Source organism: Chrysemys picta, chromosome 2 (genome assembly GCF_011386835.1).
Source record: "Chrysemys picta bellii isolate R12L10 chromosome 2, ASM1138683v2, whole genome shotgun sequence".
In the NCBI taxonomy this organism is placed as follows: domain Eukaryota; kingdom Metazoa; phylum Chordata; order Testudines; family Emydidae; genus Chrysemys; species Chrysemys picta.
The window spans coordinates 247,808,980-247,832,689 of record NC_088792.1 but is presented as its reverse complement, the minus strand read 5'-3'; the positions used below and the strand labels follow the sequence as shown (position 1 = coordinate 247,832,689).

Sequence of the window (23,710 nt, the reverse complement as noted above, 5' to 3'; positions counted from 1 at the left end):
AGATGTTTTTCCAAGAGTGGAGAGTCAAGCAATTTGTTATCATGTCCAAAATAATAATCCTTTAATTATATTTGCAGCATCCCTTCCCTTCTGAGGAAGAGACTGAACCCTCCAAATATTTTTGATATTTGTACTTATTACATCAGATATTTCTATTCATATCTTAAAACAGTTTATATTCCAAAAATCTTTACTACTGGTGACATTTACAAATCTTATCAAGTTGATCATATATGGAATTGTGTGAAGGAGAAAAAGGAAGAAACTACACATTAATGGAAATACATTCATTTTGGTGGAGATTTCCAAAAGGGGCCTAAGAGAGTTAGGTGCTCAGCTCATTAGATTTCAATGGGATTTGGGCACTTAACTCCCGTTGGTCCCTTTGAAAGTCCCAGCATTAGCTATTCTGGGACTCTGCTTAATTTCCATTGCTCTGTGTATTTTCTTTTGAGTGCTGTTATTTGTGTCCTATACATACATGGTGCATAAACATGCAGTGTAAATTTTTTTTTGGTTCATAAGTCTTTTCTTATTTTATGAGAAAAGCCAGTATTTTTTTAAATAGTTTGTTAGTATAGTTTTCTGTGAGCACACCCTATTAAATACATAGATAAGATAAACTACCTTATTTTTAAAATATGGGGTTTAAAAAATGCAAATTTACCTCCTGTTGCAAATATGTGAGAACAGCTGCTAGGATAAAACTTTGGGAAGCCAAATCCACAACAGAGAAAAACAGTATATCGAAGATGAGAAGTGTGGCCTCATTGCCGTAAAAGAGAACATCGCTGAAAGAATGTCCTTCATCTATAGAAAGAAAATAACTTGTTGCAAAAAAATATAAATTAATTTCTGTGATAATAATTTGTGAAGTTCCCTAATACAGGTCAGTATACCTAAGATTATAAAATCTTAGGACGGGCGGGATCGCTCAGTGGTTTGAATATTGGCCTGCTAAACCCAGGGTTGTGAGTTCAATCCTTGAGGGGGCCATTTAGGGATCTGGGGCAAAAATCTGTCTGGGGATTGGTCCTGCTTTGAGCAGGGGGTTGGACTAGATGACCTCCTGAGGTCCCTTCCAACCCTGATATTCTATGATTGATAAAACAATAATGGAAATTTAGGACAAGGAAATACGTCACAGAAGCATAATCATGATATTGTTCTCATCCAAAAATAACATAATAGCTTTTAAATATAATCTACAATATAGCTTTCCTGACAAAGTGCCAGATTTTCAAAAACAGGTGTGCCACATTCACAACTGCATTCATATACCTACATGCACCTAATCTGAAAGTCTAAACCAGATTGTCCAGATTGATGGTAAATTTAGCCATTTTTATGTCATATGCACCTCCGAGTTCCTTGTCACTAACATCTTGAGCAAGTGCTGACTCTGGCCCTGATTCAGCAAAGCAATTAATTGCTTTGCTGAATCAGGGCCTCAGTAACAGGAGGTCTTTAGTTATGTCTCCTCATTTGGTTTTCAGGACAGAGAAATCCCTTTGTTTTAATATACACCTCTACCTCAATATAATGCTGTCCTCGGGAGCCAAAAAAATCTTACCACGTTATAGGTGAAACCACGTTATATCAAACTTGCTTTGATCCGCCAGAGTGCGCAGCCCCACCCTCCCAGAGCACTGCTTTACCACGTTATATCCGAATTGGTGTTATATCGGGTAGCGTTATATCGAGGTAGAGGTGTAGTATGTTTTCAAGTTCAGATCACTTATCCTCTTCTATGTCTTTTATCAATATGTAACATTCCCTACAGAGAAACATGAATTTATACACAATAACAATAATAATAATAGCAAAGAAAAAGAAACAATATAAAAATATCAGAAAACATTTTGACCAGGAAGCATAAAATCCAGTAACAGATCTACTTGAATATAAGTAATTGGAAAAGAGAAATCCTCTCCCAATTTTTCTACAGCTTCAACGAGGCATGTGTCTAATCTGGTTTCCTAATGGTTAGCCAATTTCCATATATTTTAAGGAAAATATCTCCTAATTGTGGCTTGGCACATTTCATGGAGTCTCTTATCTCCATTTTATTCTCTCAAGAACTAGCCAAAAAAGGCCCAAACCCAACTTACACTGGCTGTGGTTAGCATTCCACCTCCTCTGTCATTTTGTTCCCCTAGGTAGTAACATTCAACTGTTCATGTCATCTTTAAACTATCACACAGCTGCAGATTCCAGATATAGCCCAGGCTCCACAAAATACAGGTAATATAATACTGACCTGATCACCACATGAAGTGATGTGTGGTTATCCCTATATTATGGAAATTAAATGAGGGAACACATTAAGTCTCTCTGCTCTAGTTTAATGGATGCAATGCAGGATTTATCAACAAGTACAGCTGAAATCCTGTAATTTCCCCTGTTCCTCTGAAACTGGTCTTTCTTGTTCCCCCTAAGGAAAGTTACTGCTCATTAAATGTAGTTCAAGTGTGGCCTTGTACATCTGTGAGATACACACCCTTGGCACCACAGGAACTTTCTAGAAAGCAGTGCCTGTTGGGGTTGCACAAGTGCTGTTTCCCAGCACTGAGTATTTGGAGGAGAGGCTATAAAAAAAGGTGTACAGACTCAACCTCCTCGTTTTCTTCCACTAAACCTTGGAAACAGAACTCCAAGAAAGATGGGAAGGTGAGTGGATATTGTGAATATGCATAGGCAAAAGTCTCAAATAACGATAGATCGTGATGAGTAGCCTTGCTTTTCCTTCAGAAAATGGCTTCTGAAAATGCCCCACTTCAGGCAGTTTAACAAGCAATACAATCACCAACTATGCCGAGAGGCATTCTAATTAAACAAGGACTGCTGGCCAGTATCAGACCTAGATGTCAAATCATAAAGAGTACTGTGTAAATGTGTACACAGCTCCAAGTAGCAACCCTTCAGATACCTAAGACCTGTTACAAAGGCATGCCACTGAAGAACAACCCTCATGACCCAAGGTATTGTCACCCTGGCTAATGCACAGCAACTATCTCCCATACCATCACAATTCTCATCCTCACACTTCTCTGTTGTAAACTCCAATTTAGAGTGTGAACCCCAAGGGCAGGGACATGTCAATTTAGTTGTTTGAATAGCACCCTGCACATTTATAGTCAAATAAATATTAAGTCAAAGAGATCAAGCTGATACCATTGTAAAAGATACTTTTTTCCATTGGTTCCATGAACTCCATGCCAATAATTCGTTCCAGCAGCAACTTGTCCTTTACAATATAATCCATATCCTTATGAACCTACAAGAGGAAAACAAAACAAACAAACAAACAAAAAAACCCTAATAATTAGCTCTGGGATCCTCAGGGTAAAAAATGCTAGAAGTGCACTTTACAAAAGGTGGAGAATAACTACTTAAAATAGTAGCATGAATTAAAAGACTACTGTCCACTCTGTTTACTCCGGAGGGAATTCTGAGCCAAACAATTAAAAATTCTGCACACAATATTTTAAAATTCTGCAAATTTTATTTGTCAATAAATAGATGTGGAGGCTCCAGCATAGCAGTGGGGAACAGAAGCCAATGGCTGCACGGAGGTGAGAGATCACCCTGCAACTCGTCCCCAGGACACCAACTGAGTGGTGAGGCTGCACCTGACCCTGACCCTGACACAGCACAAGGGCCAGGCCTGCCCCAGTCCGTGCTGGAACCTCCATATTTATTTATTGCCTCAAGAGTAGCAGGTGAAGCAACTCACCACGGTGAGCAAAACTGTGCCACGCACACCAGGTGTGGGCAACCAGGCTCAGTGCGGCAGGATACAAGTATGTGGGGGGATCCAGGTGTGGGTGAGAGGGTTCTGTGTGGGCGAGAGGGTTCTGTGTGGGCCAATCTGAGTGCTGGCAGCTCAGTGGGGGAAGGTCTGGGTGCAGAGGGCATCTGGATGCATAGGGGCTCGTTGGGGGGTTTCTGGGTGCAGGGGCAATGGGACTCTGCAGGGGGCTCCAGGTGAATGTAGCTGGGATTCACGGGGGGGTGTTTCTGAGTGTGTGGACATGGGGCATGGTGGGGGGGAATCTGGGGAGCTCAGCAGGGGGGTCTGGGTGCTGGGGGAGTGGAGATCTGGGTGGAGCTGGTTGGGGCTCAGAGGGGTTGGGATCCAGGTGCGGGGGGCTCGTGGGATGGTCCAAGTGTATAGGGGGTAGGGCTCATCGGGTGGGGGTTTGAGTGCAGGGGGTGGTCTGGGTGTAGGGATGGGGGTCCAGATGCAGGAGGGTTGGGCAGACAGGGAAGCGGCTCCTCACACAGTGACCCCTCACCCTGCAGCTGAGGAGTGATGGGGGCAGGAAGGGGGGGGGGGGGAGAGGTGCAGAGCCAGAGGATCTGACCCGGCCCTGGCCCAGCCGCTCCGTGCAAGGGAAGTGTCCTTCTCCCCGACCCCCAGCCTTGCTGGGACTAGCAGCTGAGCCTGGCTCAGGGTAGGACCCCCCGGCCGGGACGAGGCTGGCAAGGGCTGGGTGCAGGAGTAGGGGGTTTCGGGGGGTGGGGATGGTCTGGGTGCAGGGGGGGCTCTGGGTGCAGGGAACTCAGCGGGAGAGTCTGGATATTGGGGGTTCCGGATGCATCGGGAGTGGGTCTGACCTGGCACTGGCTGGAGTGTCCCCAGCCCCACCATAGTGATTTACCTCTCTGCCTGTTGCTCCAAGGGGCACGTAACCACTCTTGTGGCTTCCCTTTGCTTCCCCGCCAGAAACTCATTTTTCTGCGGAGAAGCAAAAAAATCCGCATGGGCCATGAATTCTGCCCCCAGGAGTATCGGTTATACAATGAATTCATACTATCTAGGGAACTGATGTAAGTGAAAAGTGTGTTGGCATTACTGGGCCGTACAGTTATTTTTTGCCTTCTACAAAGTAGTATTATAGTAACAATACAATCTCCAATGACCAGTCTCTAACCTTACATCCCAAAATCTCAATCTAAATCACAATCTCTCATCTCTCACACTTTCATTCTATTTAGCCTGATAAATAAAGTCTGTATACGTACATGGTCAATAAAGGAGCCAAGAAATTTGTTCATGGTATGGTATGCCTTAGTACTCTGTTCAAAAGTAGTTGCAGATGAATCTAAAAGTCTAGCAGGACCATGTTTCTGAAAAATATTATGATGTGAACATTAATTTAAAGACTGCACACATCCTTGGTCTGTCATGTTTTAAATATAAACATAGAAAAATGCCAGTGTAAAAAGTATCATACATACCCTTGTTAGGGTTTCATGAATCCTATCATACTGCTGTCTCATCTTGCCTGAAATGGAAATCTGAAATGTTTGGCCATCTGTGTTGGGTAATAAACCTCTTTGACTACACAAATTTTCCTGCACAATTGAAACAACATAAAATAGCATAAAGAAATGGAAATACGCATGTACAAGCCAGAAAAGTCAAGAGTTGTTTCATCTCTCCTTTCTCATGCAAGTACAGAAGGTTAGATATATCTGAATATTTGAATCCTTTGGCACTGTTAAGTCTATGATAGCAAAAGTATTTTAGGACAAGAACCCCTGATCCCAGTTGTTGGGAGGATATTTCCTACCTTAGACCAGCACACAGTTTGTTAGTTTAGAACATCTTTGATCTTCACACACACACACACACACACACACACACACTCACACTCTTACTTCACTTATTGTTAGGCATTTACAATTTATTCAGTTATTTTCCCTTATTTTTTGCTTTCCCTCACCCTCCTCCTTTAAATTCCCAACTCTTTCCATCTTTTCCTTTGTTCCTACTTAAAAAACGACAACCCCCCCCCCCCCCCAAAAAAAAACTAACAGCAAAGGAGGAAAGACTGATGTTTCAAAAACTGATGTTCCCACAGAATGAAAATGCTTCTCTCTAAATTACTTTAAATTAAGCTATTAAAGTGGGGAGGAGATAATCAATTTAAAGGGAACTTTTTAGGGATAAAAAAAAACTACATTTCAAAATTAAGTTTTTCCTTATCTTATTTACTAGAATGTCAAAGTTCTTTGTATCTTTATGATACTCACCTTTTCTCCCTACTTCATCCTGCAGTGATGCAGGAAAACTGAAATTTAATGACAAGTCACTAATATCAAATTAACTTCACTGCAGGATTAAGCAGATGCATATTTTATGATGAGGGTGAAAACATCTATTCAAGCTGATTTCTACAATAAATTAGTAATGCCACCAGAGAGCTGCATTTGGAATTGAAGAATGCAGACAGAATAAACTGTTTTCTGTACAAGTGTTTTTCAGATTTGCCTCTTTATGAAGGTTTCTTAGTAGACACCTCTTTACAGAGTGTTAAGAGAGTCTAAAATCTGCAGTATCAAAACAACAGTATCTAAATACATGAGAAAAAATTCATATTTTAGAAAGACAGAACTTTCAATAACCCAGGGAATCAGTCTTTGAAGTAGAACAACTAATAAGGGATTGCTATTCCAGGACCAACTCTTACAATTCTTCCTTCTCTCCATAAGGAGAGAACAAACTCAGAGTCCAATATGGCATATAACTGTGCATCTGTTATGCACCAAACTATCTACATTCAGTTACAAAAAAGGGAATTAAAAGACATATATTTGTATTTTCTTTGCATACCGCTTCTCTCTTTAGGTTCATATTCATTTCTTCCATATTGGTATCTGCGTGTCCATGCACAGACCGACCATGGATATAATACCCAAAGCATCTGTGTGATAAGAGAAATACTGAAATCTAAAAAACAAGAAGGGGAAAATAATTTATTTAATACATAGATTCAAAACTAAAAAGTTACTAATGGATACCAGCAGAGCCAGCTCTACTACTTGGATAAAATAGGTCCTAAAATACCAAAATATGTGTGTCAGAAAAATGTTTAGTAATGATTTATGTGCAATACATATAATTCAATTTACCTAGGGCCACAAAACCCCTATTGCCAGTCCTAGAGTTCAGATTATTAACAGCAAGTGTCACTAGCTGTTCTGCTGAGTAGAAAAATCTAAGTCAAGGACTCTGGGGGGGGGGGGGGGGGGCGGGGAACAAAAAAACAAACACTATAGCTTTTATTCTAATAAAAAAGTTCAAAAGGCATTCAGTGAAGTAGAATAAATAAGTTCAATGGTTTCAGTTCAACTCCTAGCAAGCTATGTATAACAGAAATCTACTCAGTAAGGAACATCACTTGTCTGTCATACTAAATATGGTTTCTTAAAGCTATCTGGGTCACCTCCATGCAGTAGACTTTAGTTTAGCTCTCCAGCCTAGTTTACACAACAGATCTGGGTTCAGGTCTTTAATTCCACAGGGTAACAAAATCCAGAAACTTTGTGGATGTGATAGGTTTAGCCCAGGAGGGCTCAAACAGAAAAAATGCTGAATGATATTCAAAAACCAAACTTTTTTCTGGTCAAATAAATGACCTGTATTGACTGGTTCTGGTTGTGTTCTACCTTGGTTGATAAGAGGATAGCTACAAAGTCTCAAGGGTGGGAATTTAAACTGGAAGAAATCTGGGGTGGATCCAGAGGGCAATCAGTAAGTGGGGTTACAAGAGAAAGATGACATCAGTAAGGGGTATTTAAATTAGAGTAAAAGGAAATCAATGGATAACCAAAAGTAGCAAGTAGAAACTGTAACCATAAACATATTAAAACAGAGATGCTTCTAAGAGGAAAAAGTTATAATACAAACAAATAGAAAGGCCTACAATAAATGGACTGCATGCCTTCCTTCTGTCCTGATTTGTTATTGCTTCATTCTCAAATAAAAGCATGAAGAATTAGTCATATGCCTATATGGAGTTACATGCCTGAAACCCTGTATGATGTTTATGACAGTTTACTCTTTAGAGCCTAACCCAGGTGTAGGCAACCTATGGCACGGGTGCCGAAGGTGGCACGCGAGCTGATGTTCAGTGACACTCACACTGCCCGGGTCCTGGCAATCGGTCCAAGGGGCTCTGCATTTTAATTTAATTTTAAATGAAGTTTCTTAAACATTTTTAAAACCTTATTTACTTTACATACAACAATAGTTTCGTTACATATTATAGATACTTATAGAAAGAGACCGTCTAAAAACGTTAAAATGTATTACGGGCACGTAATACCTTAAATTTAAGAACCTTAAATTAGAGTTAATAAATGAAGACTCGGCACACCATTTCTGAAAGGTTGCCGACCCCTAGCCTAACCCATATTACAGGCAATTTGAAGCCTTCTTGTACATCACAGCAAGAACCCCAAGCCTCCTGAGGACGCACAGAATGGTAAAGAACATTAGCTTTGGATATTAGCTAGTACAGCATTATATTTAAAGCTAAAAAAAAAAAAAAAAATTGAACCGCTTAATAATTTCTAATATATTAATCAATTTTAAAAGATAACAATTACAGTGATGAAATCAAAATTACTTACATTGCTCATAGAGCACAAATCAACAAATTGTCTTATCTTATCTTCTACAAATCTCTCATAAAATACAGCAAAGAATATGATCTGAAACAAACCAGATTTTTATTTATTAGTTCATCAGCTTTGACTTTCTTTTCTTAACTATAGTACAGCTAGCTTAAAATGCAGCAGTCGCAAATGACAAACTGCAGGAATTGTCAGCTTCACATTGGGCTCAGTAAAACCTGGCTGCCCTTTCTGAGTCTCTCCTCCAAGGAGGAGAGTTTCAGCAATCACTTTAAAGGCTTGGTTTAAAATTTGAGGACACTCCATAACTATTTAAAAACAAAATAAAGCAGATAAGGGAAGACTTCTCAGAAAGGAAATTCAAGATGGTGACTGAAAGGTAAGATCTTATGTAAGCCATGAGATCCCTTGTGACTTGGACAAAATTTTGAAGTGATGACATGCTAAATAAGCTATAGGTCCTGATTCAGCAAAACACTTAGACACTTATAGCTTTGCTGAAAGAGAAGTTACTGATATCCTTCAAGTTAAGTGATTTGGTCAACTAGGGTCATAATGATGATTCAGAGTTACATATTTCAGAGCTGTACCTGTAACATGGCAATGACTAGCCAGAGGACAGTAGACACACCAAATCTCAGAATGCGGCTCCAGGGAGCTATGTAACTCTCACTGCTTCTTGTAAGACTCGAAGAAGAATCCATTAATGCCAGGTTTGAAAATCCAACAACCTGAAGAGAGGTTAAAGAAAAAGCTTATTCTTAAATCAGGCACCTATACATAATACAGCAATGAATAGCATCACTGAAAAAAAATCTGTTATTTTCATTCTAATTTCCTCTTCTAGAGAGTTTCAGTAAATAATAAAAATTAATATAAAGCAGGGACTGGGAAAGCAGGGTCTCCTAGGGACAGTGAGTGCACAACACATGGTGAATTTTAGAAATCACACTCCTCTAATGGGAATTGCTGCTCTGTGTTGACATGCCCTAATAGTAGATTTTTTGGATTCACATAATGGACTATAGCAATGGCATATAAAAATCATACCAAAACACTGGTTTCTTCCTTTAAGACAACTTTTCCGGATAAATCTTTGAAGGTTGCCTCCCATTGCTGTAGGGATTGCAAACATCAAAATTGGTGTTCAATTTTGTATATCAAATGGTATATCAAAATTTGATTTAAAAATACCTCCAAAAAGAAAAGAACTGCAAGGACTTGAAAGAGTGGATTTATCTTCCTCACAGTCTGAATTTCATTCCATTCATTTGCTATAAAATATGTCCTCCATATGCTCACAGGTGCAGCAGCACTTTTTATGCCACCTTCACCTAGAAAGAATACAAAGAGTAAAGCTTTCAAAATGTTATTCTTTGAGAAAGTAATGTCTGAATTTAAGTGAAGTTATACAAACCAGAATGCTTTCAGTTACCTTCAATAGCTTTAAGGATTTTGCCTTTAGGACGCTCCCAGTCAATAAAGAAAACATCTACAGTAAGTTGCGAAAATAGCTTATGCAAAAATTGCAGAGCCTAAGAAAATCATACAATGAAATGTAAATAAAAATAAACTTGCAGTAGCATTTATGAAAAGATAAAAAGTCATAAACAGATACTCTTCCTTTAATGTAACAAAACTATGAATAATACTCCAAACTGTACATGAGGTTGTAACTTCATTATGAAGTTCTGGTGCTATCATAAATTAATTTGTAAAGCATTTAAACATTTCAAAGAGTTACATGTTATTATAAATCATCAGTACAGCTCCTCTATGGGACCTCATACTTAATTGGTACAATAGTGATATGTGCAATGTCTAGTGTTATCAAGAAGATGCAAGCAATGTAAAGTGCATGACAAAAATTGACTTGTTCCAGTCGCCTTACTAGGGAGGAAAAGTTGATGGGCATATTACTATTTTTAGTACAAAACAGTATCCGGCATAATTGAAAATACTTTCCCCATGTAGGGAAACCACTAAATTCTGAAGTTTACAAACAATTTGCCACTCTACAAAGGGAGCGTTTAATGAATTGTACTCAATGGTTAGGAAAGTTTTTTGGCCATGATTTAATATAGTGATGTGTATTCTTCTCTTTAGAATTCAATGTTTTGGTTTCTGATACAGTTTTGACTGTTATTTTACTCAAGTCCCTTTCCACCTGGTACTCTTAAATGAATATGAAAGACTTCCGATATGTGATTATTCATATGATTTCCTTCAAAAGACAGGAAAAATCAATTTTTAAGGAAAAATTATTTTGCCCAAAAGCATAAAACTTTAAATAATTCTTCCATATTTTAATAAAAGATAATATTCAAGATATTTGTAAACAGGCATAATGAAAAACAACATCCATTAAAATGTCATGATTGCCATTAGAGCAAAACATCTACCTTTAGAGCAAAAGCACATCCTACATATGTAACAAAATCCTCTTCTTGAGATGGAAGTGGTAAAAGAACTGAGACAAACTGCTGTGCCTGTAAGTGAAGAGCTACAATTAAATAATATAGACTTCATGTGTAATATCATACTAAATACCAGAGTTGGTTGAAAAACAGTGAACATTTTTTAAATAGATTTTGTTGAAATTTCTCATGTAGTAATTTTGAATTTTTGAAAGATTTTGACTCACTTTATTAAATACACTGCAGGCACTATGAAGTCTCAAGGGAGGGGAAGAAGTGAACACAAACATTAGGCACAAAACACAGAGTATTATGTATATAACTTGCCTTGACAGTCTGACAGAAATGGCAAAAAAAGGAAAATAAAGTTGTGTGTAAAAATATGAATGCAATGTATTTACTCAGAAAATAATATCTGTATCACAAATCTGAAAATTCTACTTACTTTGAAGAAAATAAGCCAGTAAAGCCCTGTTCCCACTGTGATGATAAAGAAAACGTTGGCAAGGTCTCCAGCATAAAACAGCAAGAACTTCAAAACTGTCTGTAATTATAACAGTGTATTATTACATAGAGCTCTAAAACAGGAAAATTACTTTATATATGTATAAATATACTTTATATATATATACACACTGTAATACATAATATGTTATATAGTTCAGTTGTAGCTAATACTATAGTTGAAAATTGGTTTCCATTACAATCTGTTTTCATACCTGCAAGTCAATTATAGGGCTCCCTATCCGCCTCTTCCAGCCAGCAGTCTTCAGAAGAGACCATAAAACTGACAGTCCACCAAGCACACCCAATGCAATCTAAAGAGAATGAAAACAAATTGTTTGCATATTTGTTTTGTCTTTTTTATATAAAAAATTAACAAATACGCTGACAGATTAAGGGAGGCAAGACTTACATCTGTCTGAATTTGAGCCTCTGATTGGTTCATTTCATAATTAACTGAGAAGGAAACCTAAACAGTAGGATACAAAAAGTAAATAAATATAACATATAACAAACTAACTTAATTCAGGTTTCAGAGTAGCAGCCGTGTTAGTCTGTATCCGCAAAAAGAACAGGAGTACTTGTGGCACCTTAGAGACTAACAAATTTATTAGAGCATAAGCTTTCCTGGACTACAGCCCACTTCTTCGAAGAAGTGGGCTGTAGTCCAGGAAAGCTTATGCTCTAATAAATTTGTTAGTCTCTAAGGTGCCACAAGTATTCCTGTTCTTTTAACTTAATTCAGCTGCTACAACCAGTGTTCCAGCTATCCTCATAATGGTCTACATCCTTCACATTCCCCAGAAAAATTACTGAGTGCTTAATATTGCTCCTTCATCAACATGAATCAGGGATAACTTCACTGAAGTAGACTGAGTTACACTGATGTAAGGGAAAAAAAGCAAGCCCTTAATAATTAGTTTGCTCAGTCACAGATGATTTTCCATCAATGTAAAGGAAACCAAAAACATTAAAGGATCTAAAATAGCTCTCCTCAGACTGTACACCTGCTCTTAAAAAAAAATTGACTGAGGTCAAAAGAATATGTAAAGAAGATAGTAAATCTTTGTCCTGTGATTTCAGACTGAATCTCCCTAAGTTTAGCTTTGTGACTTTTGGAAGATCTAAAGTCTAGAAGTAGATGGAAATGGATAGCACATTCAATTGGATAAAAGACTGAGGCTAGTGACTATTGCCTTGGTTTCTGAAAACATGTGTGGCTGCTGCCGAGAGAACCAATATAGTCACTTTAACTGGATTTGAGACTAAAAATATTTAGCTGCAGGAAGACAAGAGTTCATAAAAGGCAGGATGTACTTTCGTAAGTGATTTTGTTGACAGAGCAGACCTTATGTCAAATTTGTCTAAATGAGAGAGTGCTCCATCACAACTGACAGACGAGGGGACAAAATTTTAGATGCATCAGGCCACCCAATTATTATTCTTTTTTTTTTAAACTTTCCCTACTTTCTGGTGTCAGATGATTTGGCCCACCCTACTGTTCCTGTCACTTCCAGCTGATTCCAAATGGCTTTTCTAAAGGCAGTTTTCTTGTCTGATGGGAGGCACTGTTTTACACACACACACACACACACTTCTTCTCTCTTATTTTTCTACACATGCGGTCTCCCCACTTCTTTTCCGTCATGCCACTCCAGCCCGAGCAGCTCTAGCATTCTAGACTGAGTCATCTATCTGCCGCCCCGACCGGGAAAACCGAGAGGTCTGCTGCTTGCCAGGAGCTAGGATACACAATGTGACGGAGAGACTGCCGAGACTCATCAAGCCCTCGGATCGCTACCCCTTCCTGCTTCTCCGCGTGGGCACCAATGATACTGCCAAGAATGACCTTGAGCGGATCACTGCAGACTACGTGGCTCTGGGAAGAAGGATAAAGGAGTTTGAGGCGCAAGTGGTGTTCTCGTCCATCCTCCCTGTGCAAGGAAAAGGCCAGGGTAGAGACCGTCGAATCGTGGAAGTTAACGAATGGCTACGCAGGTGGTGTCGGAGAGAAGGCTTTGGATTCTTCGACCATGGGATGGTGTTCCAAGAAGAAGGAGTGCTAGGCAGAGACGGGCTCCACCTAACAAAGAGAGGGAAGAGCATCTTCGCCAGCAGGCTGGCTAACCTAGTGAGGAGGGCTTTAAACTAGGTTCACCGGGGGAAGGAGACCAAAGCCCTGAGGTAAGTGGGGAAATGGGATCCTGGGAGGAAGCACAAGCAGGAGAGCGCAAGAGGGGAGGACTCCTGTCTCATGCTGAGAAAGAGGGATGATCGATGAGTTATCTTAAGTGCCTATACACAAATGCAAGAAGCCTGGGAAACAAGCAGGGAGAACTGGAAGTCCTGGCACAGTCAGGGAACTATGATGTGATTGGAATAACAGAGACTTGGGGGGATAACTCACATGACTGGAGTACTGTCATGGATGGATATAAACTGTTCAGGAAGGACAGGCAGGGCAGAAAAGGTGGGGGAGTTGCGTTGTATGTAAGAGAGGAGTACGACTGCTCAGAGCTCCGGTATGAAACTGCAGAAAAACCTGAGAGTCTCTGGATAAAGTTGAGAAGTGTGAGCAACAAGGGTGATGTCGTGGTTGGAGTCTGCTATAGACCACCAGACCAGGGGGATGAGGTGGACGAGGCTTTCTTCTGGCAACTAGCAGAAGTTGCTAGATCGCAGGCCCTGGTTCTCATGGGAGACATTAATCACCCTGATATCTGCTGGGAGAGCAATACAGCGGTGCACAGGCAATCCAGGAAATTTTTGGATAGTGTAGGGGACAATTTCCTGGTGCAAGTGCTGGAGGAACCAACTAGGGGCAAAGCTTTTCTTGACCTGCTACTCACAAACAGGGAAGAATTAGTAGGGGAAGCAAAAGTGGATGGGAACCTGGGAGGCAGTGACCATGAGATGGTCGAGTTCAGGATCCTGACACAAGGAAGAAAGGAGAGCAGCAGAATACGGACCCTGGACTTCAGAAAAGCAGACTTTGACTCCCTCAGGGAACAGATGGGCAGGATCCCCTGGGAGAATAACATGAAGGGCAAAGGGGTCCAGGAGAGCTGGCTGTATTTTAAAGAATCCTTATTGAGGTTGCAGGAACAAACCATCCCGATGTGTAGAAAGAATAGTAAATATGGCAGGCGACCAGCTTGGCTAAACAGTGAAATCCTTGCTGATCTTAAACGCAAAAAAGAAGCTTACAAGAAGTGGAAGATTGGACAAATGACCAGGGAGGAGTATAAAAATATTGCTCAGGCGTGCAGGAGTGAAATCAGGAAGGCCAAATCACACTTGGAGTTGCAGTTAGCAAGAGATGTTAAGAGTAACAAGAAGGGTTTCTTCAGGTATGTTAGCAACAAGAAGAAAATCAAGGAAAGTGTGGGCCCCTTACTGAATGAGGGAGGCAACCTAGTGACCGAGGATGTGGAAAAAGCTAATGTACTCAATGATTTTTTTGCCTCTGTCTTCACGCACAAGGTCAGCTCCCAGATTGCTGCACTGGGCAGTACAGCATGGGGAGAAGGTGACCAACCCTCTGTGGAGAAAGAAGTGGTTCGGGACTATTTAGAAAAACTGGACGTGCACAAGTCCATGGGGCCAGATGCGCTGCATCCGAGGGTGCTAAAGGAGTTGGCGGGTGAGATTGCAGAGCCATTAGCCATTATTTTTGAAAACTCATGGCGATCGGGGGAGGTCCCAGATGACTGGAAAAAGGCTAATGTAGTGCCCATCTTTAAAAAAGGGAAGAAGGAGGATCCGGGGAACTACAGGCCAGTCAGCCTCACCTCAGTCCCTGGAAAAATCATGGAGCAGGTCCTCAAGGAATCAATTATGAAACATTTAGAGGAGAGGAAAGTGATCAGGAACAGTCAGCATGGATTCACGAAGGGGAAGTCGTGCCTGACTAACCTAATTGCCTTCTATGATGAGATAACTGGCTCTGTGGATGAGGGGAAAGCAGTGGATGTGTTATTCCTTGACTTTAGCAAAGCTTTTGATACGGTCTCCCACAGTATTCTTGCCGTCAAGTTAAAGAAGTATGGGCTGGATGAATGGACTGTAAGGTGGATAGAAAGCTGGCTAGATCGTCGGGCTCAACGGGTAGTGATCAATGGCTCCATGTCTAGTTGGCAGCCGGTTTCAAGCAGAGTGCCCCAAGGGTCGGTTTTGTTTAATATCTTTATTAATGATCTGGAGGATGGTGTGGACTGCACTCTCAGCAAGTTTGCAGATGACACTAAACTAGGAGGCGTGGTAGATACACTAGAGGGTAGGGATCGGATACAGAGGGACCTAGACAAATTAGAGGATTGGGCCGAAAAAAACCTGATGAGGTTCAACAAGGACAAGTGCAGAGTCCTGCACTTAGGACGGAAGAATCCCATGCACTGCTACAGACTAGGGACCGAATGGCTAGGTAACAGTTCTGCAGAAAAGGACCTAGGGGTCACAGTGGACGAGAAGCTGGATATGAGTCAACAGTGTGCTCTTGTTGCCAAGAAGGCTAATGGCATTTTGGGCTGTATAAGTAGGGGCATTGCCAGCAGATCGAGGAACGTGATCGTTCCCCTTTATTCGACATTGGTGAGGCCTCATCTGGAATACTGTGTCCAGTTTTGGGCCCCACAATACAAGAAGGATGTGGAAAAATTGGAAAGAGTCCAGCGGAGGGCAACAAAAATGATTAGGGGTCTGGAGCACATGACTTATGAGGAGAGGCTGAGGGAACTGGGATTGTTTAGTCTCCAGAAGAGAAGAATGAGGGGGGATTTGATAGCAGCCTTCAACTACCTGAAGGGGGGTTCCAAAGAGGATGGAGCTCGGCTGTTCTCAGTGGTGGCAGATGACAGAACAAGGAGCAATGGTCTCAAGTTGAATTGGGGGAGGTCCAGGTTGGATATCAGGAAAAACTATTTCACTAGGAGGGTGGTGAAACACTGGAATGCATTACCTAGGGAGGTGGTGGAGTCTCCTTCCTTGGAGGTTTTTAAGGCCCGGCTTGACAAAGCCCTGGCTGGGATGATTTAGCTGGGAATTGGTCCTGCTTTGAGCAGGGGGTTGGACTAGATGACCTCTTGAGGTCCCTTCCAACTATGATATTCTATGATTCATTCAGCGCAGCGAACACTTTTAGCACCAAATACTTCCAAACAGAAGCCTATCAGTATCAGAGGCCTGAGTTGCGGAGAAGGGTTCATACAAAGAAAGAATAGAAGGATATTTTGATAGCAGCAGTTTGTGAATGTTTATTCACTGTAGAACAGCTATTCTACTACATGAAATCTCACTTTTTAAATTCTTTAATGCATAGTCATCTATTGCAAGTGACATAATACTAAAAGAAAAGACACTGTACTGTAGGTTTTTGATCTTTTACCAATACTTGAATTTGATTAAGCCAGAACACTCATGCCATATTTGCTTCCTGTTAATGCATGGATTTTAGAGGGAAATATGCCATTTCTTGATCAAAATATTATATTTAATTCACATGAGTTGCTTTTTCTTGCAATTCTTCATAAATTTGTTTCTATTTTTTAATTTGTACTTCAGCATGCTATACCACTATAAAGCAAATACACAATCTTAGATGACTTGTTTTTTTTATAGAAGGTTCAAATAAGGGAAGTGGAAGAGGAAAACATTTTCAACTGTTTTGTTTTAAAAATGTATTATATTTTATTGATATATACTATCTTAATACTGAACAGATTAGAAATTCTGCTCATTTCATCTTTAAATTTGTAAAGTGCAAACTCAAATGTAAGTGTCAAAGAGCTGTGAGCACCCCTGATAATTCTGTCCTGTTAGGACAACGACAGAGAAGAACTCACCATCACACTCTGGGTATCTGGGTTTTGGACAAGAACATCCTTGTAGGCAATGGTAATTAGAGGGGGATAGATAGTTCCTCTCTGAGTACTGGGAATAAGACGAATACTGCAGAAATACAAATAAAAAATATTTTTAGCTAGAAAACACAAACTGACTGGAAAGTAAAATACTAAATACAAAAAAAAAATCTGATCAATAAAATTGGATTTAGAAATAACACTATATCGCAATTAAAAAGTGACTGGAATACAAAGGTGTACTTTCACCCTCTCTACAAAAAAAAAGTTTACCATAGTAACGGATTCTTCAAGGTGATTTTTCATATGGATATGCTCTTAACACTCAAGCTTAGAATCTTCTAGATAGCCACTTACCCCTGCCTTTTAGAATTCTGAGAGTACACAAGCGGGAGTAACCCCACATTGCCTTTCAGTTTCTTCCCTTAATTCAGGGGACTCTGAAGAAGTGGGGAAGGTATGGGAGGAAGTGTTGATTCCATATGGGCAATCATCTAAGATAATGTACTAAATGTGGTTAAGTAACCATTTTTTCCTTTCAAAACTTGCCCCACTCTTAACAGATTAACAAGCCGTTAATCTCCAAGAGATTGGTCCAAAGGTTGTAGTTAAAAGCAACTGCAAGACTGCTCTTTCAGATTGGGTATGAGATCTAGAGGCAAAAGTTGACAAAATAATGTTACATAAGAACCTATACACCTCCAAGCAGCACACTTCCATATTTCACTGACAGACACAATGCACATATATTTAATAGAGGCTGCCTTAGATCTATTTGAATGTTAAGTGTATGGAACAGCTTCCATAAAAGGAGAGATTAAAAAGACTGGAATTGTTCATCGTAGAAAAGTGACGACTAAGGGGGGATATGATAGAGGTCTATAAAATCATGAATGGTATGGAGAAAGTGAATAGGGAAGTGTTATTTACCCCTTCACATACCACAAGAACTAGGGGTTACCCAATTAAATTAATCAGAAGCATGTTAAAAACAAACAAAAGGAAGTACTTCTTCACACAATGCATAGTCAGCCTATGGAACTCGTTGCCATGGGATGTTGTGAAAGTCAAAAGTATAACTGGGTTCAGAAAAAAATTAGATACATTCATTGAGGATAGCCATCAATGGCTAATGGGGACGCAACCCCATGCTCCAGGTGTCCTAAACCTTCAACTGCCAGAAGCTGGAACTGGACAGAGAATGGATCACTCAAAATTGCCCTGTTCTGTTCATTCCCTCTGAAGCATCTGGCAATGACCACTCTCAGAAGACAGGATACTAGATTGACCATTGGTCTGACCCAGCATGGGTGTCCTTATGTCTTCTGGTATGCATAGGTAGCTGAATGTCTCCCAGCTCGTAGCAATTATGCATAGTCTGATCAATCTAGACAGTCTTTGAGTTGAGATGGACTAACTCCTGGGTCCTACCTTCACATGCCACAACATGTCTGGGAAACCTGGGGAGAGGTTTGGCTCAATATAGATAACAAATTTAAGCCCTCCATAACATCTAAAATATTGGAGCATGACCTTCCTCGATACAACTGAGGCTTGGGAGAAAAGATAAAACATTATAGACAGGTTACAGGCCTGTTTGAGATGGAAATCAGAGATCACTTGACACAGGTGTGTGTGTGGGGCACACACAGGAACACTTTTTCCTTGTGAAACATAGTGGCTCAGCTGTCAGTATTATAGCTCTGAATCTCCTGGGCTATGTCATGACTTTAAAAACAGTGTCTTCACAGAGACCTGGTAGAAAGAACAGACTAAAGAGAGTTCATGAGCTTTGCAAGAATCTTATGATCCACATCCCAAGGCAGAGGTGGTTCATTGTACCAGAGGAAGTACATGGAACAAGCCTTTCATCTGTGTACCTTAGGGTGGAAAGATAAGATAATAAAGTGGACCCTGAAAGCTCAAGACAGTTTTCACTGTTTCAAAGTAATACATAGTCTATGATAAAAGCATTTGACTCTCTTGAATCTACTACAGTTTGAATTGTCCGCATGGAGAATCTCTTCCACTCTATCAAGTAGGTCTGGCAGGTCAAAGGCTTCCTTTTTTCCAACAGGATCTTTTGTATCTAATGATTCCAGCTATCCAGAAGCCAAGGTGTCAGCCTGAGACCCCTCAAATTTGCATTTCCCTACACAGGGGAATTCTCCACTGGCCATCTCCTACCATTTTAAGTTCACTTTGTGCACAGCTTATATGGTGAAAAATTGACTTAGACTGTAAAATCCTAACCTCAATCTTAAATGGTGACGAGAACCAGAGGAACTTCAGCACCGGCAAGTCCAGAATTGAACATTCTCATTTTGATGAGAGTGAGAGAGAGCCCTCAAAATGTCCTGCAGAAATTTTGCCTACTTCCTTCTACTTATGCAATAAGAAAGGTAGCAAAGGATACACAGAGAGGCATCTGTTCGAGGGATGCAATCTGTAGGCTTGGCAGAAACAGTGCAACTGCATTTCATAAGGTTAGCTTCACTTGTATGTATGTACAACCTACATGGTCATTTATTCACCTGATGGTTATTTTGCTAGCAATTCGAATTATTCTTGGTTGTTTTCCCAAGTCACTCTCTTGTCCACTTAAACTATCCACCAAAAACATCCGACGAGTCAAAAGCCAATTGTTCTTATTGCTGCCTATGAAAAAGAAATGATAAAACCATATAATGCTTTAAAAATAGTAATTCAAAACTACAACAGGAATGAAATAAGTCTGACTAAAATTGAAGTGATTTACATCATTGTATTAATGATTATACATATTTATTGCTATTATTTGTACAGGATTGTATTAAGAAATTCTTTAGATGATTCTTTGTTAATTACCATATATGTCCATTTAACCTCATAATCTCTGACTCAAACCCCTGCGCCCCTCTCCTCACCCCCTCAATAATGTATAACAGCTACAAAAACAAGGAAATTCAGATTTAAGGATGGGGATGTAGTCAGCCTGGAGTCCCCCACCTTGGGTTTAGTGGTTTTCACTCTCCTTTTGCCTTTGCCCTATCTGCCAGGACAATACAATTAGATGTAGTGGCGTATTAAAATTTTCTAACTTTTCTTACCTTTTCTTTATTTCTTCATTGATTCTCGCTTTCCATTTCTTTGTTTCCTTCCATCTCTCACCCATCTCTTCCTACTTTTTGTTTTTTATTTTCCCCATGCCTTAAATTATTTTTCTCCTTTTCCATCTCTTTTACTCTTAAGTATACACTTTCCTTTCCACCATCTCCTTCCCAACAAGCTCTCTTTCTCTCACCACTTAGCTCCTCCTGATCTCTCTCTACTGGGATTGGTCCACTTCCCAGTGTCCACTGTAGTACAGAATACAGCATATGCAACTGCCAGCCAGCACTGCTGAAGAGGCAGCTAGTGTGCACTTTAGCGTCTTCCCTCTCAGATCCATCGAAACCCTGCTCTTAGAGATGGTCTCTCAGCCCAGGCTAATAGGTCTACAGGCCTCCCTTTACATGTGTACCTAAGGCTAGGCTTCATCCAGAGTGAGAGAAAAAGGGGAGGAAGAGAACTTAAATATTGCAGAGAAGCAATTGATGCTAATTCAGTGGTAAGACACTAAATGCAGATAGTTCTACCAATGTTAGTTTTGATACAAGATCTGCATAAGTGATGTATGTTTGGAGACCTTTGGAATGTCAATGGGCATTAGGAAGTGTGAAAGACACCTTATCTGTGGGTTTCCTTGGCTTTTATAGGTTTCAATTGAATTACTATTTTCTGAAAAATGAACAAAAAACTGGATTTTCTTTTTATACATACTCACATATATAATATTGTGTGTAATGGTCTATGATAAAAACATACACTTTATATAATGGCCTAAATTCACTGGATTGGCTATGCTCTACTTTGCTTCAATGCTGGTGTATCTGGGGAGGGGAGAACAAGAGCAAAAGTGGCATTAAACCTGGGGCCAACAGATACCAGCCCTGATCCTTGGCACAAGAGTGAAAACCTCAGAGCTGTTCTGTATGTCTGAAATCTGGGCCATTACATGTTTGGCAGCTGGGAATCAGGGAGAGGTAGCAGCTCCATAGCCATACCTTCACTGTGTGGGGGGGAAATCCACAGGTAGCTGGTTAAACTGGCTTTAAAAATCTCCTTTGTGCTTCCAGAGCAGAACAACATTGATTTAACAAGCCAGTGGATCTGATCCAAATTTATTAGCACATGCATTATTCAAGCACCATGGTAAATGAATGCTACTATTGTGCTTGAATAAAAAAGACAGTGGGATATCTACATTTGCAGTAATACAACCATGAGCTTGAGGTGAAAGGCTATGTATTAAATTAAAAACAACATAACCCATTATGTACCCTCATGTACCCATTATGGTTACTATTTTACACGCTTAAAAGAAGTTTGCCTCCCCTACACAAATGCATGCAACCTTCTTTCTTCCACATGGTATTCTGTATTCTTAGTTTCCATAGGATGTTAATGTGCTATGCAAGATTCCTGTATCTAGTTTCTCATGTACATGGGCTCACACTTTTAAACAAATCCACACTCATTCATCTGGACAGCTGTATTAGGGGCCAAATCCTATATTCAGTGTGTATCTCAAGTAACCAAGTAGTGTACTGAGGAACTCTGTAGGAAGTGGCAAGGGTGAAGGTAGGGAGTAATCCTTTCTCCCAGATCACCAGAAAAGCAGCAGAATCAGTCCATTGTTCCTGTTGCTCTACTGCCACCTCAGGTCTGGATCAGCTCACATTACTATACCATCCCCACCTATGTAGGAGAATGGATGGTGGATCCCTGTCAATGACAATACTTCATCTATTCCACTCCCCTCCAAAAATAAAATGAAAATCCACCTATATATTAAAGGTGGAGGGAGCCCCCACAGATTTGAATCCCTGCCAGCTCCTTCTTCACTTCCCAAATTCCAGAGATCCTCCATGAGCCTTTATGCACTGGCATGACTGTACAGAATATCAGTCAGGCCAGTGTAGACCAAGCATATGCAGCCAAAATCTCTTACTCCTGCACAGAACGAGGGTCAGGTTTTGGCTCTAAAATTCAAGAAGATTTTGACAACTATGGTAAACTGTGATATATTTAAAATGGAGGAGTGATTTTTAGGAGCAATAAAAACTATTGGTATACTCATGTTCATTTATATTTTTACTGATGGTATGTAATGTAATTCAATTCACAGAACGTGTAGTCAGTATGATATTCCTACCTTGATTCACAGACATTTCATTGTATTGAAGATTTAAGTTTAAAACTGGCACGGCCCACAGATATTGCTGTCCACTATCATCATCATGATATTCAAGATACACATCATAAAATATCGGATTAGCAAAATCCGATAACATCTTGGAAACAGAAATTGTACACTATAGAAAAAATGTGAACAAAATATGTAATGAAATAATTAGATGACAAAAGTGACCTTTTTTATTTTAAAGTTCTGAATTCCTTCCCCAAACTAAGAAATCTCTTTCTTACAAAGAGCATGCAACAAGACATTCCAGCAATTAAGTTGTATAAAATTCATAATTTTTAACTAAGCCACTTGTACTTTAATGCACGTGCACAGACTTCAAACTCAGAAAGTAAGCCTCTAGCTGTTTCCTCCCGTCTTGTTTTATATCAAGAAGGAGAAAGAAACATACTTAAAGAAACATATGGAACAAATATTGTGGCATTTAATAATTTTTTTCCTGTTCTATCACAGAACTTGAGCCTGTTCTAATCATTGGATAGTTTTGAATGCAGCTTAATATGCAAGGTACTAATTAGATGGGGATGCAACCTTTATAATCCAGTTTCAACTTCTGAATCTATGTCTAAAGGTATGTCAACGCCATAGCAGTGTAAACAGGGGTGACGCAGGTGGCAGCTCAAGCTAGCTGCCTGAGTACAAATCTGCCCATACCCCAAGCATAAGTGCTAACTCTGGTCAAGCTAGAGCATGTCTGTCTACCTGCACTGGGAAGCACAGTTCCAGCTGTAGTGTAGACATACCCTTTGTTTATTAAATTTACATCCAACAAAGGGATTCATGTGGCTTATGCATTGCCTAGTCACAGACAAAGAAAGCAACTTCAGTAATTATGGACCAAAACATGACAACAAAACAAAACAAAAAACAAAAAACCCACCACCACAGAGGTGTGAGCCAAGCTGGCATAATTCAATGATCCACACTGAATGGCCAATAGCTTTCCATTTCTATTTTTGATATCTGAATACAGATAAAAGTGAACTCTACTGTGTTTATATATGTGTCAAAATAGTAAAGACTATTTAAAGTCAGAGACATTGGCATAAATAACTGGGCAAATATTTATGTGAAAACTAAAGTGATGTACTGTAAGATTTTCACATCAGCCAAAAAGCAGCTAGAACAGATCTGCTATTATACAGCAATAAATAATGCACTTTCTTTGCTACTTCCGTTAGGAAAATTTTCCAAGTGCAGATAAATTAATTAACAATAAT

General features: G+C 39.9%; 1 protein-coding gene across 5 annotated transcripts in view; it reads right to left on the bottom strand.

Annotated features, from left to right (window-relative positions):
• The window catches only part of TMEM67 (transmembrane protein 67), a 57,689-nt gene that overhangs the window by 4,255 nt on the left and 29,724 nt on the right, over nucleotides 1-23,710 (bottom strand). For 2 of the 5 annotated variants that reach the window (XM_008168373.4, XM_024105243.3), the window contains 16 exons: nucleotides 22,443-22,602; nucleotides 19,741-19,864; nucleotides 17,189-17,294; nucleotides 11,761-11,817; nucleotides 11,564-11,662; nucleotides 11,290-11,388; nucleotides 10,830-10,916; nucleotides 9,863-9,962; nucleotides 9,622-9,761; nucleotides 9,018-9,158; nucleotides 8,425-8,505; nucleotides 6,623-6,739; nucleotides 5,245-5,361; nucleotides 5,029-5,133; nucleotides 3,175-3,277; nucleotides 668-810 (listed from right to left, as the gene is read on the bottom strand). In XM_008168373.4, the coding sequence (XP_008166595.2) occupies nucleotides 668-810; nucleotides 3,175-3,277; nucleotides 5,029-5,133; nucleotides 5,245-5,361; nucleotides 6,623-6,739; nucleotides 8,425-8,505; nucleotides 9,018-9,158; nucleotides 9,622-9,761; nucleotides 9,863-9,962; nucleotides 10,830-10,916; nucleotides 11,290-11,388; nucleotides 11,564-11,662; nucleotides 11,761-11,817; nucleotides 17,189-17,294; nucleotides 19,741-19,864; nucleotides 22,443-22,602 (1,779 nt within the window). Of the gene's footprint in view, nucleotides 1-667; nucleotides 811-1,610; nucleotides 1,778-3,174; nucleotides 3,278-5,028; nucleotides 5,134-5,244; nucleotides 5,362-6,622; nucleotides 6,740-8,424; nucleotides 8,506-9,017; nucleotides 9,159-9,621; nucleotides 9,762-9,862; nucleotides 9,963-10,829; nucleotides 10,917-11,289; nucleotides 11,389-11,563; nucleotides 11,663-11,760; nucleotides 11,818-17,188; nucleotides 17,295-19,740; nucleotides 19,865-22,442; nucleotides 22,603-23,710 lie in introns of those variants that run through there. The other 3 variants (XM_065585908.1, XM_024105242.3, XM_024105244.3) reach the window with 3 other exon arrangements.